General features: G+C 45.4%; 1 protein-coding gene across 5 annotated transcripts in view; it reads left to right on the top strand.

Annotated features, from left to right (window-relative positions):
* Positions 1 to 16,450, top strand: part of MST1R (macrophage stimulating 1 receptor) — a 112,305-nt gene that overhangs the window by 11,362 nt on the left and 84,493 nt on the right. For all 5 annotated transcript variants that reach the window (XR_004537408.1, XM_033926707.1, XM_033926710.1 and 2 more), the window contains exons 3-5: positions 5,912 to 6,100; positions 8,605 to 8,727; positions 13,759 to 13,926. Coding sequence is in view for 4 of the 5 variants with exons in the window: in XM_033926707.1 (XP_033782598.1) it covers positions 5,912 to 6,100; positions 8,605 to 8,727; positions 13,759 to 13,926 (480 nt within the window). In the remaining variant the exon portion in view is untranslated. The remainder of the gene's footprint in view (positions 1 to 5,911; positions 6,101 to 8,604; positions 8,728 to 13,758; positions 13,927 to 16,450) is intronic.

Below are 16,450 nucleotides of genomic sequence, written 5' to 3'. Positions count from 1 at the left end.
CCCTGACAGCCGGTTCGTTATACTGTGGACATAGCCTTTAAACCAATAGTAAACCCCCTTCTCTAGCTACAATAAATTCTAGCAAATGCTTAGGTTCGTAAAATAAGAAATTCTTCCCTTGCAAAGAGATACAGCATTTAACAGGAAATTTTAAAAGAAATGACGCCCCTAAAGCAACCACTCTGGGCCGATATAATAGGAAATCCCTCCTTTTTTTCTGTGTTTCTTTGGAAATATCGGGAAAAATTCTTACTACTGAGCCAAGGAAAGAGTCCTTCATGTGCCTAAAGTAAGAGCGAAAAACTAAGTCTCTATCAAACTCCAAGGCGAATGTCACTATAAGGGTAATTCTCTCTGTTATTACCTCTAGGGAATTTTCCAGAAAGTTTGTCAGGTCCAATTTACTCTCTTGTATCTCAGGTTCTCCAGTTGGAGTAGAAGCTCTTTGTTTCTGAGTACTCTGGACTCTTGTTATTGGTGGCATTCCTCCTACCGGAATTAGAAGAATCTCCTTCAGATATTTCCTCACCATTTCCAAGAGAGAAATAACCGGAGATTTAGGAAAATTTAATAATCTCAAATTATTCCTTCTCTGTTTATTCTCCATATATTCAAATTTTTTCTGGAAAACAGCCCTTTCTTTTATGATCTCAGTCTCTAATGATTTTATTTGAGAAATTTGTTCTTCATGTTGTTTAATAGTTACAGAATGTTCCTTCAGAGTTACTCCTTGTGCATTAACCTGGGAGCTAATAACAGCACAGTCCGAACGCACCATATTAACAGCTTTTCTAAGGTTGGAGTCCATAGGCCTTCCACAGGTCGTCCATATTGACTTTATCAGGCTTTATAATCTCCCCAAACTGTTCATACGAAGCAGGTAGTATCTCACCCATTCCTTCAGCGGGCGTTGTTGGTCCTGACGCGGTGGGAAATTGTCCTCACTTCTCTTCTACTCCCACCTTCTCTCCGGGGCTTAGCAGCTGCACACTTCCCTGGAACAGCTGGTCCACCTCCTCCGATGAAGGATTCCTGCTCCCAGGTTGGGAAGGTGCCTGTCTCTGAATCGGGCTCAATGATGCCCAATCATTACTAAGGTCTGCCGATTTTCTCGGTGTTCCTCCCGAAGTCAGGGAAGCCTTCGTTGGCTGGCGCATCAATCTAGCATCCAACGTCGTCTGCTTCATCGGTTTGGAGCTTACGGTCGCCGGAGGTCCTGGCCGCATAGCTCCTTTCCTTTTCCCCATCGCTGAAAAAGAGCTGTACAAGATAAGCAGGACATCTCCGAAAAGAAAAATCTGCAAGCGGTTTAACAAACCGCTGAAAATCAACGTGTGGGTATGACTCAGACGGCGGCAGCACGGAGCTCAGCACTGTACATCCATCTAGATTGCCATCTTGGATCTCCCTTCGGTATGTTTATCATAATCACTGAAGTCATAATCATTTTTATATCTCCGTATTTAAGCTTCCATCACAGCAGAGCAGTTGAGAAACACCATTCTATGTTTATGGAACAATTGACTCCACCGTAGGGGCTGCAGAATTCTGTATTGTCTGGCTGGGGATTTGCTTTCTCGAGTGATGTTTATGCAGCCAGTGAGTCTAGTGCAGCTGTGTATATATATCTGAGGTTTAGCCTCTTTGTGTTGTGTTGGTTAGGGGTGTGCCTGGGTGCATCCTAGCTGTGATTTGTATGTGTGTGTGGTGGGGAAGGGGGATGTTTTAGTGTTTGTGAAGATAAGCTGGGTTTGTAAAATCACAATTACATCTGTTTGTAATCTCTCTAATAATTGCATGGCTAATATTAGAAACACTGGGTGTTTTTAAAGTCTAGAGTGGGCTATTTTTGGAGATACCTCAGTATCTCCTTGCCCTCTCCCCTGAATCCAGTGCTTCTTTCCATTTCCATGCCCCTATGATGCACATTTCTCCAAGCAGCAACTCCCTCCTTCCTTGTACGCTCCCCAACTCCTGCCCGATGCAGCAACTCTGTCCCTCCTTTCCCACCTCAGTTCAGCCATTAATGGATTACCTGGTCTCCTTCTCATGTGCTGGGCCCACTGTTTCAGGTCTAAAAGGGCTGCGTCAGTGTTTAGGTGCTGCTGGTGATTGTCTGACCCCAGAACCACAAAGTTACATTGGGCTCTGGGTCAGGCAGAGTCAGCGGCAGCATTCACATTAACATGCCGACACTGATGCCACAGCCAGAGGAGCAGCGGGTCCAGCACAGCAGCAGGAGACCAGGTAATTGTGTTAATCACAATTACACAAATGTTAAATACAGTATGTGGTGTGTTAATTGCAGTTTTGTAATAAATTGGAAAGCGTTTCTGGCTTCTTTTGCTCCCTTTGTAGACATTGAATCTTTATGTTGCTGGAGATATTTGCTTTGGCCCCGAATCAAGCTTTGCCTGAGGTTAGGTCTGTCCAGCTGACCTAGAATAGGTAGATATCAGGGGAGGAGGAAGTGACTCTGGAATGATTTACTGAATGTTTGTATATGCACTGCAATCTTAAAGGTACAATGCCATTGTGAAAGTGATTTCATTACAAGACTGATGAACAGAATATATATATTTTTTATGTTTAGAAGCCCATATGACCCACCAACCTGCAACAGTGATTCAACCATTATCCTTACTGCCCTCCTCAAATTGCCCCTTGTCAGTCCCCTTCCCCTTCATGCAAACTATGACACAGACCTGCCTAAGACTCCACCACACACACTGCATGCAGCAATTCATAACACTTCTTCATCTCACATGCCAAACCATAAACACACCTTCCTGCTACTCTGCAAGTGTAACAGCATGGAAAGATATGCACTGTTTTTCTGTGTGCATATTTATCTAATGACTGTTTCTAGCTATCAGTTCCTACTCAGTGATAGCTGCCATCACTCCTAGCTAACAACTTTGCAAAAAAGTATATTATCTGTGCAATGGTTTTTCTTTCAGTTATCTGCAGCCCTAGAAATTAGAACTGTACTTCTGACCTCTTGTTTCCTGTTTTGAACTCTCTGCACTAGAGCTGCCCGATTCAAGGAAACATTTTTCAATTTGATTTGATTTGACCTATTGAATTGATTTTTCGACTTGATTCACTAAGCTTGTTTAATTTTTATTGTAAGAACATAAGATTTGCTGATGCTGGGTCAGACCACTGGTCCATAACACTCAGCAGTCCGCTCACACGGCGGCCCTTAGGTCAAAGTCCAGTACCCTAACTAAGTCTAGCCTTACCTGCATATGTTCTGGCTCAGCAGGAACTTGTCTAACTTTCACTTGAATCCCTGGAGGGTGTTTTCCCCTATAACAGCCTCCAGAAGAGCGTTCCAGTTTTCCACCACTCTCTAGGTGAAGAAGAACTTCCTTACGTTTGTCCGGAATCTATCCCCTTTTAACTTTAGCAAGTGCCTTCTCGTTCTCTCCACCTTAGAGAGGGTGAACAATCTCTCTTTCTCTACCAAGTTAATTCTCTTCAATATCTTGAATGTTTCGATCATGTCCCCTCTCATTCTCCTCTTTTCAAGGGAGAAGAGGCCCAATTTCTCTAGCCTCTCATTGTACAGCAACTCCTCCAGTCCCTTATCAATTTTGTCGCTCTTCTCTGGACCCTTTCAAGTAGTAATATGTCCTTTTTCATGTACGGCAAACAGTGTTGGACGCAGTATACCAGGTGGGGGTGTACCATGACCCGGTACAGCTGCTTGATAACCTTCTCAGATCTGTTTGTGATCCCCTTCCCTTCAGATTAAGTTTCCAAATTTATTCAAATTTTGATATAGCGACCATCGACATGTATCTGATCAGTTTAGAAAGCTAAAATAATATAAAACATAACATTTTTTAAAATAAAAAGGGGGTGGTGGGAACAAGGTTAAGACGATTACATTTGACATAAATGATACAGAAGGACCTAACGAGACTGGAAGAATGGGCAAAAAAGTGGCAAATGAGTTTTAACATAGAGAAATGCAAGGTCATGCATGTAGGGAAAAAGAACCCGATGTTCAGCTACAAAATGGGGGGATCATTGCTAGGGGTGAGCAACCTTGAAAGAGATCTGGGGGTGATGGTGGACTCAACATTGAAAGCATCGGCACAGTGTGTGACAGCATCAAAAAAAGCGAGCAGAATGTTGGGTATCATTAAAAAGGGTATCACGACCAGGACGAAGGATGTCATCATGCCGCTGTATCGTGCAATGGTGCGCCCACATCTGGAATACTGTGTCCAGTACTGGTCGCCACATCTCAAGAAGGACATGGCAGTACTTGAGGGGGTCCAGAGAAGAGCGACTAAACTGATAAAAGGTATGGAAAACTTTTCATACGCTGACAGATTGAAAATGCTGGGGCTGTTCTCCCTGGAAAAGCGGAGACTTAGAGGAGACATGATAGAAACCTTCAAGATCCTGAAGGGTATAGAAAAGGTAGACAGGGACAGATTTTTCAGATTATGGGGAACCACAAGAAATTAAAAGGGGACAGGTTTAGAACCAACGCTAGGAAGTTCTTTTTCACTCAGAGGGTGGTGGACACATGGAACGCGCTTCCGGAGGTTGTGATAGGCCAGAACACAGTACAGGGGTTCAAGGAAGGTTTAGATAGGTTCCTAAAGGTTAAGGGGATTGAGAGGTACAGATAGAAGTAGAGGTAGGTTATAAAAATGGTCAGGAACTACTTCACAGGTCATAGACCTGATGGGCCACTGCGGGAGCAGACCGCTGGGCGCGATGGACCTCAGATCTGACCCAGTGGAGGCAACTTCTTATGTTCTTATGAGATAGGGGAAGGGAAAAGGATTAATTACATTATAAAATAAGAAGAGTTATGAGAGGATGGGAAGGAACATCAGGGAATGGGTGGTCGCTTCATAGAAGCGCTTCTCATGAGAGGAAGGAAGAAGGAATCTGCGGTTGGAAGAGCAATGTTACCTTATTGTTTGGAATGCATCCTGGAACAACAGGGTCGGGAAGCAGGTAGAACGGAAGGTGACGCCAGGAAGGGCTCCGCGATCGACTCACATTGCCTTCGCGATCTACTGGTCGATCGCAATCGACTATATCAACCGGCTCACCTTTATCCACATGTTTATTCATACTTTCAAAGAAGTCAAGGAAACTTGTGAGGCAAGATCTCCCTCGGCTGAACCCATGCTGACTCCGTTTCATTAAATCATGTCTATCCATGTGTTCCACAATTTTATTTTTGTTAATCGTTTCCACCATTTTGCCTGGCACCGAAGTGAGGCTTACTGGTCTGTAATTTCCCGGATCTCCCCTGGAGCCTTTTTGAAAAATCGGCGTAACATTGGCCACCCTCCATGGGGACTGTGGAAAAGTGATCTGTTCAATTGCTCACAGTTACTTCTATTAAAGCTGTTAAATGTATTTTGCCTTTACTTTTTGATTTACCCTGGTGTGTGTTCTGCTGCATGAATACATTTTTTGCAGGTAAGCCGGGTAGCTTTACAGGTTCTATTTTTATTCTGTAACTTATTATATTGTTACGTTGTTTTATTGTGAGCTGCACTGGCTGCCAACAGAGGCCCAGGCACTGTTTAAGCTGGGTTGTTTCTGTTATAAGGCTTGATATGGCACAGCTCCTCTCTCTTTGGTTAATAGACTTTCCATAGCTCTGTTGAATTTCCCCTCTGTACAGGGCTGCAAAAGCAAGAAATTTCTCAATCGCACTTTAGCGTTTCAGGCAGCTTCGATCACGGTTGCTCACAGCATATTCTTGTAAACATTTTAGAACGCAGCTGAAGACTTATCTCTTTTATAAGTATTTGGCTAATTAACTTATTCTATCTTCTAATTATGTTAACTGTTTATAATCTTTTGTAAACCGCGTTGAACTTACGGTTACGCAGTTAATAAGCACCATGTTACGTTATGTCCCCAGGTGAGCGTTGCTGACCAGGTGCAAGACACCAGCTGCTGGAACATTCCTACATTCATCTCTTCACCGTACTACAGGGTGGATCTCTTCAATGGTAGGATGGACCACGTGCTCCTCACTGCTATCTTTGTGACGCCTATTCATGACCTAACCATTGGCCACCTAGGCACATCCGAGGGCCGCATTTTGCAGGTAAGCCTTTTGGGGGCCCATGATGCATGCTAATCTTGCTAATTCTTTTCTAAGATTTAAAGTCCAATTAAAAGCTTACTATTTTTCTCTAGTGTTTGCTACATAGTTGGTTTCCTTTCATGATCAAATGTATTTTCGATTGACGTCTGTTCTTCCCTCCCCTCATTTACCCTCTGATATTATTGTAACCTTTCCTTCTTAGTTTTTATATGTTTTTGTTGTCTTGTCTTTTGTTTATTGTTGCTTGATTTTTGTTAGGTTTTTTTTTTTATCCCTTAACCGCTTCGATTTGAACTTTGTTGTATATTAGCAGTATCTCTAATCAACTGAACTGAATGGACTAGTATTGTGTAAAGGGAGTGGAGGAGTAGCTAAGCCCTACTGGTTAGTGCAGCTTCTTGTGACTCTGGGTGACTCACTTAACCCTCCATTACCCGAGCTACAAAAAACACCTTAGATTGTGAGGCCCCTGCGGACAGAGAAAGTACTTGTACGTTGTCTACAGCGTTACCTATGTTTTGTGCCTAATTTGGGGCATAGCGTTTGCACCTGCCCGACCAATGGCAGTTAGGTGCACAGTTTTGGGTATTTTATAACATTGCACCTAATTTTTGTGAACATTATTGACCCGCCCATGTCTTTCCCATAGCCACGCCCCCTTTGGAGTTGGCACACTATAAAATTTAGGCGTAGGGCAGATCCACATGTGACTCCTAACTACTGACGATGGCTTGTTCGGTGTGATCTGGATGTTCTGGTTCTAGAGTTCCTGACAGAAACATAGAAACCTGATGGCAGATAAAGGCCAAATGGCCCATCCAGTCTGCCCACCCACAGCATCCACTTCTATAAGTGCCTCCTTTACCATGTCCTGCCTTGTTAGATCTATGGCCTGTTTCTTTTCAAGCTGTACTAAACAGTCCTGTGTATTTTTTCTGCCCAGTTATTCTGTGGCTGTGCTTTGATGATATTGACTTGCTTGGCCTTCCTTAGATTTTTCATTCATTGCCAACAGAATTTTAGCCCAGTGCCTCTCTAAGCTTCATAATTTTCCTAGGCTCTTTCTGTAAGAATTTGTACCCTCATTACCTTGGTCAGTGTCTCCTTCACTGTCCAGGTATGTGTCTGCCAGGGCTGGGTCTGTAGCTTTCTGTGCCATGATGCAGTGGAATAAAAACCAAACCTCTCCCTTTTTTCCCCTTAAACTATTTACCAATTGCTCTGCTTAGCTGTGACAATTAAGCTGAAAGGAGGAGGGGGGGTCCCCTGGCTCATGAATTATTCATTTAGCTTCAATCGGTTATGTTTCTGAGAGGCACCTTTTTCATTTTTAGAAATTCTCCACGCAGACCTTTGATTCTGATGTCCAGCTGTGCCAGTCTTTAACTGAATTTAACTAAGCATTGCTTTTGAATTAATCTGTTTCTACTATGCAGATATCTCGCTACTCTGAGTGATTGTCAGCCAGTTTTAATTCTTTGAATTTGTAGCCCAATATTACCAGGCTGGACTCTGATTCCAGAGCAGGTTCCTTAAACTTAAGGAATAAATACACTCCCAGTTCTGCATATCTCAAGGCTGCTTCTGCTGGCACATCCTAGATATAGGGAAAGCCGGGAATGTCGTCAGCACAGACCCTGTGCTGGAGTTATTTGTACTTAGCTTCTCTCAAGTTAGGAGGCTAGCAAATCCAAAGTGTAGAAACAGATTGGAGAAACAATGCCTCTTTTAATGCTTTCTTTGCAGCATGTGGTGGCTAAAGATGGAGCCTGTTTCTTTACAGAAAAGGAGAGCGAGAGAGACTACAGTCACGTGTTTCCCCAATGCATAAGAACATAAGACTTGCCGCTGCTGGGTCAGACCAGTGGTCCATCGTGCCCAGCAGTCCGCTCCCGCGGTGGCCCTCTGGTCAAAGACCAGTTCCATTTCCGCAGGAACTCGTCTAACTTTGTCTTGAGTCCCTGGAGGGTGTTTTCCCCTACGACAGCCCCTGGGTGTTTGGCTTTGCTCACTGTTTCCATATCTAGAAATAAGCCCCCCTGCGCTAAAGCCATGTACACTGAGAGCTGGGGGCTCCACTTACTATATCCACAAGAGTGTAAACTATTTACATCTTAAACAGCGCCCTGTTCACATGAATATGGGGACAGAGCAGGCCAGAGGAGAGAAAGTATACCAGTTTTTAACTACGTATGTTGTGGAGCTCTGGCTGTTTGGTTGGGTAGACTGGATGGACCGTAAAGCAATACAGCTCACTTGGATCTGTTGTTAGTATTTGGTTTTATGTTTATATATTGTATGTCTGTTGTGTTATTGTTTTCGTGTAGCATGTATTGTAATTATGAGTGTATGTTTGTAACTCACACAGAACTACAGGATGTAGCGAGTAAGAAATTTTTTAAGAAATAACTGCCAACATTTACTATAATTCTCTGTTATACTGTAATAGAAATAACAATCAATGGAAGATGCCTCCTGTGCTTTTGTTTTCTGATTCATTTTAGGTGATCCTCCAGCGCACAACCTCTTCCATGCTTCTTGCTAACTTTTCACTGGGACAAAAGGAGCCAGTATCGCGGGAAGTCAGTCAGCTTGGGCAGTCTCTGATGTTTGTCACTGGAAACAAGGTAAAAGGGGCAACTTCCAAGTATTCAAGACATTTATTAGACATTGCTCAAATTTACTGGGTCCAGATCATACCCAGAACATTCTGGTGCTGTACTTTCAGGGAAAGAACCATCCACTCTAAAACTGTGCTGTCACGTCACTTGTTTGTGTGGTAAGTGGGATGCCAGTAATACACTACTGTTAAGAAGTGGCTGTTTAAAGGGTTCTCAGTATTGCTCTGCTGTCTTCTAGAAAACCTTAGGGCTAGATTTACTAAGCCCATCGATCATGTCCCGACCACTTAGTGACCCCGACCCGATCCACTAACCTTCCTACCGAGCGTATCCGCATGCAAATGTAGGCAGGCAGCGATTTACTAAACAAAATGAGGAACATCAACTGGGCTGGCCGATCAAAAACCAAGTGACTGCAGGGGACCATCGCTCACATCCCTGCCGACTCTCCTGCCCTTCAGAAGCAATATGCAGATGCCAAACTCTTCCCGCCCCGACTGTCCTGCTCTGCCGCCATTTCCCCCAAAGCCATTCTGGAACACGCCGCAGTGCTGCCCCTCTGTAAACCCGTCACCAACATCCGAAGGTCTGCAGAGCCTCCGGGCACCTCTCCTTTGCCAGCTCCCACTCCTGAGTCTCCCAACTCCAACCCACACACGCAGCAGCCCCCAAAGCAGCCTGCAATGCCCTGCAACAATAGAAGTGAGCAGGAGCAGAGACATTTTTCTCCAGCCTCGCTCTCTCTGCTCCAACTCTCCTGCTTGCCGCCCTTCCCTGCAGCGTGAGCTCATGGTTTTAATCCGCTTTAAACCCATGGGTTAAAACCACGGGCTCATGAGTAAAAAAAGTAAAAAACAAACAAACACGGACAGCAAATGCATGTGCAGACCATCTACAGGCAAAGAAGATGGTCTGTGCATGTGTCGGGATCACTCTTTAGCAATCTATACGGTTAGTTGCGAGTGTGACTCATTTCTCCTTAACTGCTTCTTCCTCTTTTCAATCCTACTGTCCCTTAAGTGTCTCTGATCCTCTTCCTTATCTCGCTCTGTTGACCCAAAGCATACAAAGTGAAATTCTTGTGGGAGGCAGGCAGCAGAAAGCTACAAAAGTCATTGCTGGATAGGTATGTTGATATCTGATCTCTAAAGAATAAGCCAAAAATCAGTAAACCGTACAAATAAAAGTTCTTCTCTCTTCCACACATGTGTCTTATCGGAATAATCAAGATCAGTGATGAACTGAGCAAAATAGAAACTGTTTTCTTATCACTGATCCTTCAGTGGAGAGGCCAGTCTGGTCCCTGTGGATTACAAAAGGTGTTTTTTTTCCCTTGAACATATGGTTATGGTTCGATGGAAGAGCTAAAGTGGACAGTGGGCACACACAAAACTCAAAGGCCTGGATTTCAAGCATGGAGATTTCAGTAAGTATTCTTCCGCAGACGGATTCAGCAGGTGTCTTCAGCCACACGAGTGGGTGCTCAACTCTGCAGTTCTGCATCACATTTTCTCTCATTGGGGGACTCCTCAAATAGACCAGTTTGCATCCCCCCACAATCACAAGTTGCTTCGATTTTGCTCTCTCTGACACCTGGAACCGGATGCATTTCTTCTGAATTGGACACACAAGTTTCTTGATACTGTGGCAGAGACTCCCAGCTGATCCCGTATGGGCCCACTGTGTCCCCACCCGACCGAGCAGTGTGACTATGATATCTGTCCCTTCCAGTGCCTCCCTTGCACACTGCTGGATTATGTTTTAACAGCAAACTTTCAAAACAAAAGCAAACTTCAAGAAGTCTCAGTATTTTAATGAAAAACTCCTGCTTTATTTTTTTAGGGGTTTCATTCACCCTCAAAATAGTCAAGCTTGTCAGGATTACAATTCTCAGGATAATGTCCAAACACAGATATTCACCGTTACCAAGGTGGGTGCCAACTCAGACATTGGACACACTTTCTCCATTCGTGAGCACCAGATCCAGCATTGTCCCTTCCCCCATGGGTTCCCTCACCATTTGTCTGAACCCACAATCTTTTTTCTCCTTTCCAATTTTGCAGTTGGGACATTCCAATCCACATCAGGAAGGCTGAAATCTCCTAGTAACATCACTTCTCCTTTCAGACTCGGTTTTTGGATGTCTGCAACTAGCTCTTTGTCCAGCTGCTCCATTTGTACTCCGGAAAAAACTGAAAACCAACCTCTTTGACACTTGAACTTCTCAGATCTCCTCCTGCCCAAATATTCCCCCTTTTTCTCCTCCCCTTTCTCTCCATTCCTCTCTCTTCTCTTTGTAAGTCGCCTTGAGCCTGCCTAGGTATGTGCGACGCAAAAATAGAAGATTAGATTAGATGGTATCGGAGGCCCTTATTTCAACTGCTTTAATATTGTTTCACAGATAGCACTACTTCTCCACCCTTTTAGCCATCTCTGTCCTTTCTGAAAAGATTGTATACTAATAGGGTTACATTTCGCTCATGGGAATCATTGAACCATGTTCCTTTGATAGCAACAATATCCAAGTCCGCTTCTGTCACTGGGGCTTGCAGATCCGGACCTGTATTAGCATTTGTGCTCATTGCTTTCCAGCAACATTTTGCGGTTCTCTTCTGACTGCCCGAGGAGGAGGAAATCTTCGGTTGGTGGGGTTTGGGGATCACTTCCAGCTCAGGTATTTAATATTTTAGGTTGGAGGGTGAGGTAGGAGGGAGGGAGCAAGAGCAGGGCTGGGAAAAGGAATGAGTTCCATGCCCACCCATCTTGGGCTCAAGTCCACCCAACATTGGCCATCTGCTTATGCCCCTGCATCCATCGTTCTGAGCCTATTGGAATGATTTGTGCCTTGATTGCCCCACCTAGGTGGGTGGAGGAGATATAGACAGCCAGATTGTAGCTCTTCTAACTCTCCAAAGTGCCTACTGGTGCCACTTCAACAGCAATCCTGGTCCCTGCTAGTGAGTTTGATGCCCTTAAGTGGGAATTTAGACACAGTCTCTGTCAACACCACCTCTTCCGGGAGACTGTTCCATGCATCTACCACCCTTTCTGGAAACAAGTATTTCTTTAGATTACTCCTGAGCCTATCACCTCTTAACTTCATCCTATGCCCTCTCATTCCAGAGCTTCCTTTCAAGTGAAAGAGCCTCGACTCATGCGCATTTACGCTACATAGGCATATAAATGTCTCTATCGTATCTCCCCTCTCCCATCTTTCCTCCAAAGTATAGAGATTGAGATCTTTACGTCTGTCCCCCATACGCCTAATGACTTGTGCCCAGAGCACATGTTTAAAGTGAGACCAGCGCATGCAATATCTACATTGGGTTTTCTGAAGCAGCCTCGTCACGAAATGCGTCAAAACCCACACGGCTGCTCCGGCTCCAGCATAAGATAAGTTTCTTTTTTAAAAATCTTGATAAATGTTTTTCAACTGCTGCTGTTTTGCTTATAATATGGAGTTATAAAAACTACTGTGATTGAACAAAGAAGAGAAATAGACACCTGGAGCTGGTGCCTGAAGTCTGGTCTCTTGAAAATAATAATAATAATAATAATAATTTTATTCTTATATACCGCCATACCCAGCGAGTTCTAGGCGGTTTACATTAAATTAGACTAGGATCCGCATAGACTTGTAGATTTACAACAAATTTATCGGATTTACAACAACTGTAGCCAAAACTTGGCAGATGAAAAGGGAAATTTACAACAAGTTTAGCCAACTTCGTAGATGAAGAGGGCAGAATTACAACAAATTTATCGGATTTACAACGGATTTGGTCAGACTTGGTGGATGAGGAAGGAAGTGGGTAGGCGAAGCAGGGGGAGATAGGAGCTATCGTGAAGGAGAAGAGTCGGGTAGGGGGCCCTGAGATTATCTGAAGGGTTGGTTAAGGGTCTTGTTTGCTGAAAACACTTGAAGATAATACAATGTCTATAACTGTTTGACAATCAGGGACTGTAACAGCGGGATCTGGATAGTCCCTGCTGTTGACCCAAACCCCCCCCCCTTTTTTCTCCTTCACCTTAAATAAAACCAACACGCCTTATTATGGTATAATAGCCGCAGCTCTTTATTTAAATCACAATACCAATAAATTAACTTTGCATAAATAACATCATTAACATAATGAACCTTAAATTGAAAATCAACATCAGCAAGCTCCTCCTGAGCTACCTCATGTAAACATTACCATTTTGCCCCCGACCCCGCCACCAACAGCAAGCGTCTGAGGGGTGGCATGACCTCATGTCCCTTTAACCTGGGTCACCTGACCCCAAGGCATGGCTCCCAGCCGGCCCACTGCTCATCGCCGGATGAGCCCCAGCACCCAGTAGCTCGGGATACCCGCCTCCCAAGCCACTAGGACCATCAACCAAGGGTGGGAGGGTGGGACAAAAAACACCCTGGAGGACCTGCAACAACTGAGTCCTCCAAGGTCCTGCTTTAAGTCTACCCTCAACCCACCCCTTTTTCCTAATCTAACCAATCAAAAACCTGCCTTTTGGCGCGAGCCCCTCCCCCATAGAACCTAGATTAATTCAGCATCCTAACGGTTCTCCCTGCTTGCCATGCGGGCAACACGAGGTCCTCCCAGCCCCGTGTTACAATCCGCCCATTCAGACAAGCTCCTGGGCTACTCTTTTATTCTGTTACTTGCTACCAACTTGTCCTTGGTGATTATTTACTAATTTACTTCCCCAGTGAGTGTTGGTTTCTCCTTTCTTCATGTTATTCACAGCACAAAATAACCACAAAAATGAGCAGAGAAGACCAAACCTCGTCTCACTTATATTTGCATATAATGTTGATTTGCAATCTGCTTTGAAATTGAAATGCTAACTATTATAACTCTGTCAACTTCAGAGCATGTGGCTCTTTACAATACCTGATAGTCATCCAGTCCTCGTTACCCATCACCGTCATCTTCTTCCCAGCTAGCCATAGTGTAGGAGATAGGGTATGACATCGGAGGTTTCTGTGCCTTTTTTCCAGCAGTTTTTTCTCTTGTGTTTTACCTCCTTGTCCTGTAGGTATCGGAGGTGAACATCACTGGCCCAGGTTGTCGGCATTTTCTGACCTGCAGTCGTTGTCTCAGGGCACCACGATTCATGCGCTGTGGCTGGTGTGAAAATACATGTACTCGTCAGGAGAACTGTAGTGCGTGGAACCAGAAGAGCTGCGCTCCTGTTATAACTGATGTACGCAGGTAGAACTTTATAGTTCTGTGCAATGTTCCCTCTAAGGACCAAGTTCATGAGCAAAGGACTTGAGTTGATGTGTGCAAAATGTTTTCCACTACATTACCTGATGGGATTATACACACTGTACATTACAAATTAAGAACTACAAATATAAATAAAAAAATGGAAAATAAGATATTTTATTGAAAGGACTTAAAACATTTTTTCAGCTAGCTCTCAGAGGCCAACCCCTAGGGCTCCTTTTACTAAGTCACGTTAGGGCTTTAACGCGCGGAATAGCATGTGCTAAATTGCTGCGCATGCTAGACCTTACCGCCAGCATTGAGCTGGCGTTAGTTCTAGCCGCGTAGCGTGGGTTTAGCGCATGCTAAAATGCTGCGTGTGATAAAAACACTAACGCGGTTAGTAAACTGTCCTGACCTGAGAAAGGAAGGAGAAATTAGGTTCTTACCTGCTAATTTACTTTCTTTTAGCTTCTCCAGACCAGTAGAGGTTAACTTTACGAATGGGTATATATCTAATCATGACCAGCAGGTGGAGACTGAAAACAAAACTTTGGGACAGTATATACTATCCTCCCTTCTCTATTTCCCTCAGTCTGCCGAATAGCCAAGCAGAACCAAGAACTGGAAAACAGAAAGAACACAATACTCCGAACAGGAGTAACAATTAACATACCCAAAAAATGCTGTTGGAAAATGCAGAGGAGAAATACCCGAAGGAAAATGTCCCCATAGCTCGCCAGCTAAGCCAGCCGAGCCACAGCCGCTGTTCTTCAAATCTCCCCGGCCCTAGAAAAATACTAGAACCCGCAGCAAAACACAAAAAACTGCCCGCGCAACAGCCCGAACAACAACAACAGACAGGGTGGGGACCTCTACTGGTCTGGAGAAGCTAAAAGAAAGTAAATTAGCAGGTAAGAACCTAATTTCTCCTTCTTTAGCACTCTCCAGACCAGTAGAGGTTAACTTTACGAATGGGACGTACCAAAGCAGTCCCTCTCACGGGCGGGACACCCGAAGGGCCGATACCAGTACACGCTCCACGAACACCGCGTCCCGACGCGCCTGCACATCAACCCGATAATGACGAACAAAGGAATGCAAGGAGGACCAAACCGCAGCCTTACAAATATCCACTGGAGGCACGAGCGACGACTAAGCCCAAGAAGCCGCCTGACCCCGAGTGGAATGAGCCTTGAGAAACTCCGGAACAGGCTGCTGTTTCAGAAGATAAGCGGAAGCAATCGTCTCCTTGATCCAGCGCGCAATAGTAGCCTTAGAAGCGCCAGCTCCCCGACGAGGACCCGCCAGGAGGACAAAAAGATGATCGGACTTCCGGAATTCCTGGGTCCGCTGCACATAAGAGCGAAGGACCCGACCGACATCCAACTTGCGCAGCTGCCGTTGCTCAGAAGAGCCCTCCCGACCACCCAAGACCGGGAGAACCACTGATTGATTGACATGAAAAGGAGAAACAACCTTCGGCAGAAAGGAAGGAACAGGCCGCAAGACGACCCGCTCCCTAGAAAACTCCAAGAAGGGAGCCCTACAAGAGAAAGCCTGCAGCTCAGAAACACGCCTAGCAGAAGTAATGGCCACCAAAAAGACCGCCTTCAAAGTAAGGTCCTTCAAAGAACAGTCGTCCAAGGGCTCGAAAGGCGAGCGCACCAAAACAGAGAGAACCAGATTAAGATCCCAAGAGGGAACCGAGGGCCGTAGGGGAGGCCTAAGCAACTTGGCCGCCCGCAAAAACCGAATCACATTAGGAAGAGCCAACAAACGCTGACCTGACACCAACCCTCGAAAAGCCGACAGGGCCGCAAGATGAACCCGGAGAGAAGACCAAGCCAGGCCTCTATCCAGGCCATCCTGCAAGAACTCTAGAATGTTAGGCAGGGAAGCGCGAAAAGAGGTCACTCCCCGCACCCAACACCATTCCTCAAAGAGACGCCAAACCCGCACATAAGCCCGAGAGGTAGAAAGCCTCCGGGACCCCAACAGTGTAGAGATCACCTTGTCTGAATATCCCTTCTTGCTAAGGCGACCCCTTTCAAGAGCCACGCCGTAAGGCAGAAGGGAGACGGGTCGAACATGGGAATGGGACCCTGCGTCAGAAGGTCGTCCGAGAGAGGCAGAGGAAGAGGATCCGCCACCATGTGCCTCACCAGATCCGCATACCACGGACGTCGAGGCCAATCCGGAGGCACCAGCACCACCAGACCCGGATGGTGAACAATGCGAAGAAACACTCTGCCCACCAGCGGCCAAGGAGGGAACACATACAACAGCCCCTCCGTTGGCCACGGCTGGACCAGAGCATCCAGATCCTCGGCCAGACCGTCCCTGCGACGACTGAAGAAGCGGGGCACTTTGGCGTTGCCACCCGTGGCCACCAGGTCCATCAAGGGCTGCTCCCAAGCCTGCACTATCAACTGAAACGCCCCGGCGCCGAGACACCACTCTCCTGGATCTAGGAAGTGACGACTGAGGAAGTCTGCCTGAACATTTTCTACCCCGGC

The sequence above is a fragment of the Geotrypetes seraphini genome, chromosome 17, assembly GCF_902459505.1.
Source record: "Geotrypetes seraphini chromosome 17, aGeoSer1.1, whole genome shotgun sequence".
Taxonomy (NCBI): domain Eukaryota; kingdom Metazoa; phylum Chordata; class Amphibia; order Gymnophiona; family Dermophiidae; genus Geotrypetes; species Geotrypetes seraphini.
Note: the sequence above shows the minus strand (reverse complement) of the source record. Positions and strands in the feature narration are given on the sequence as shown.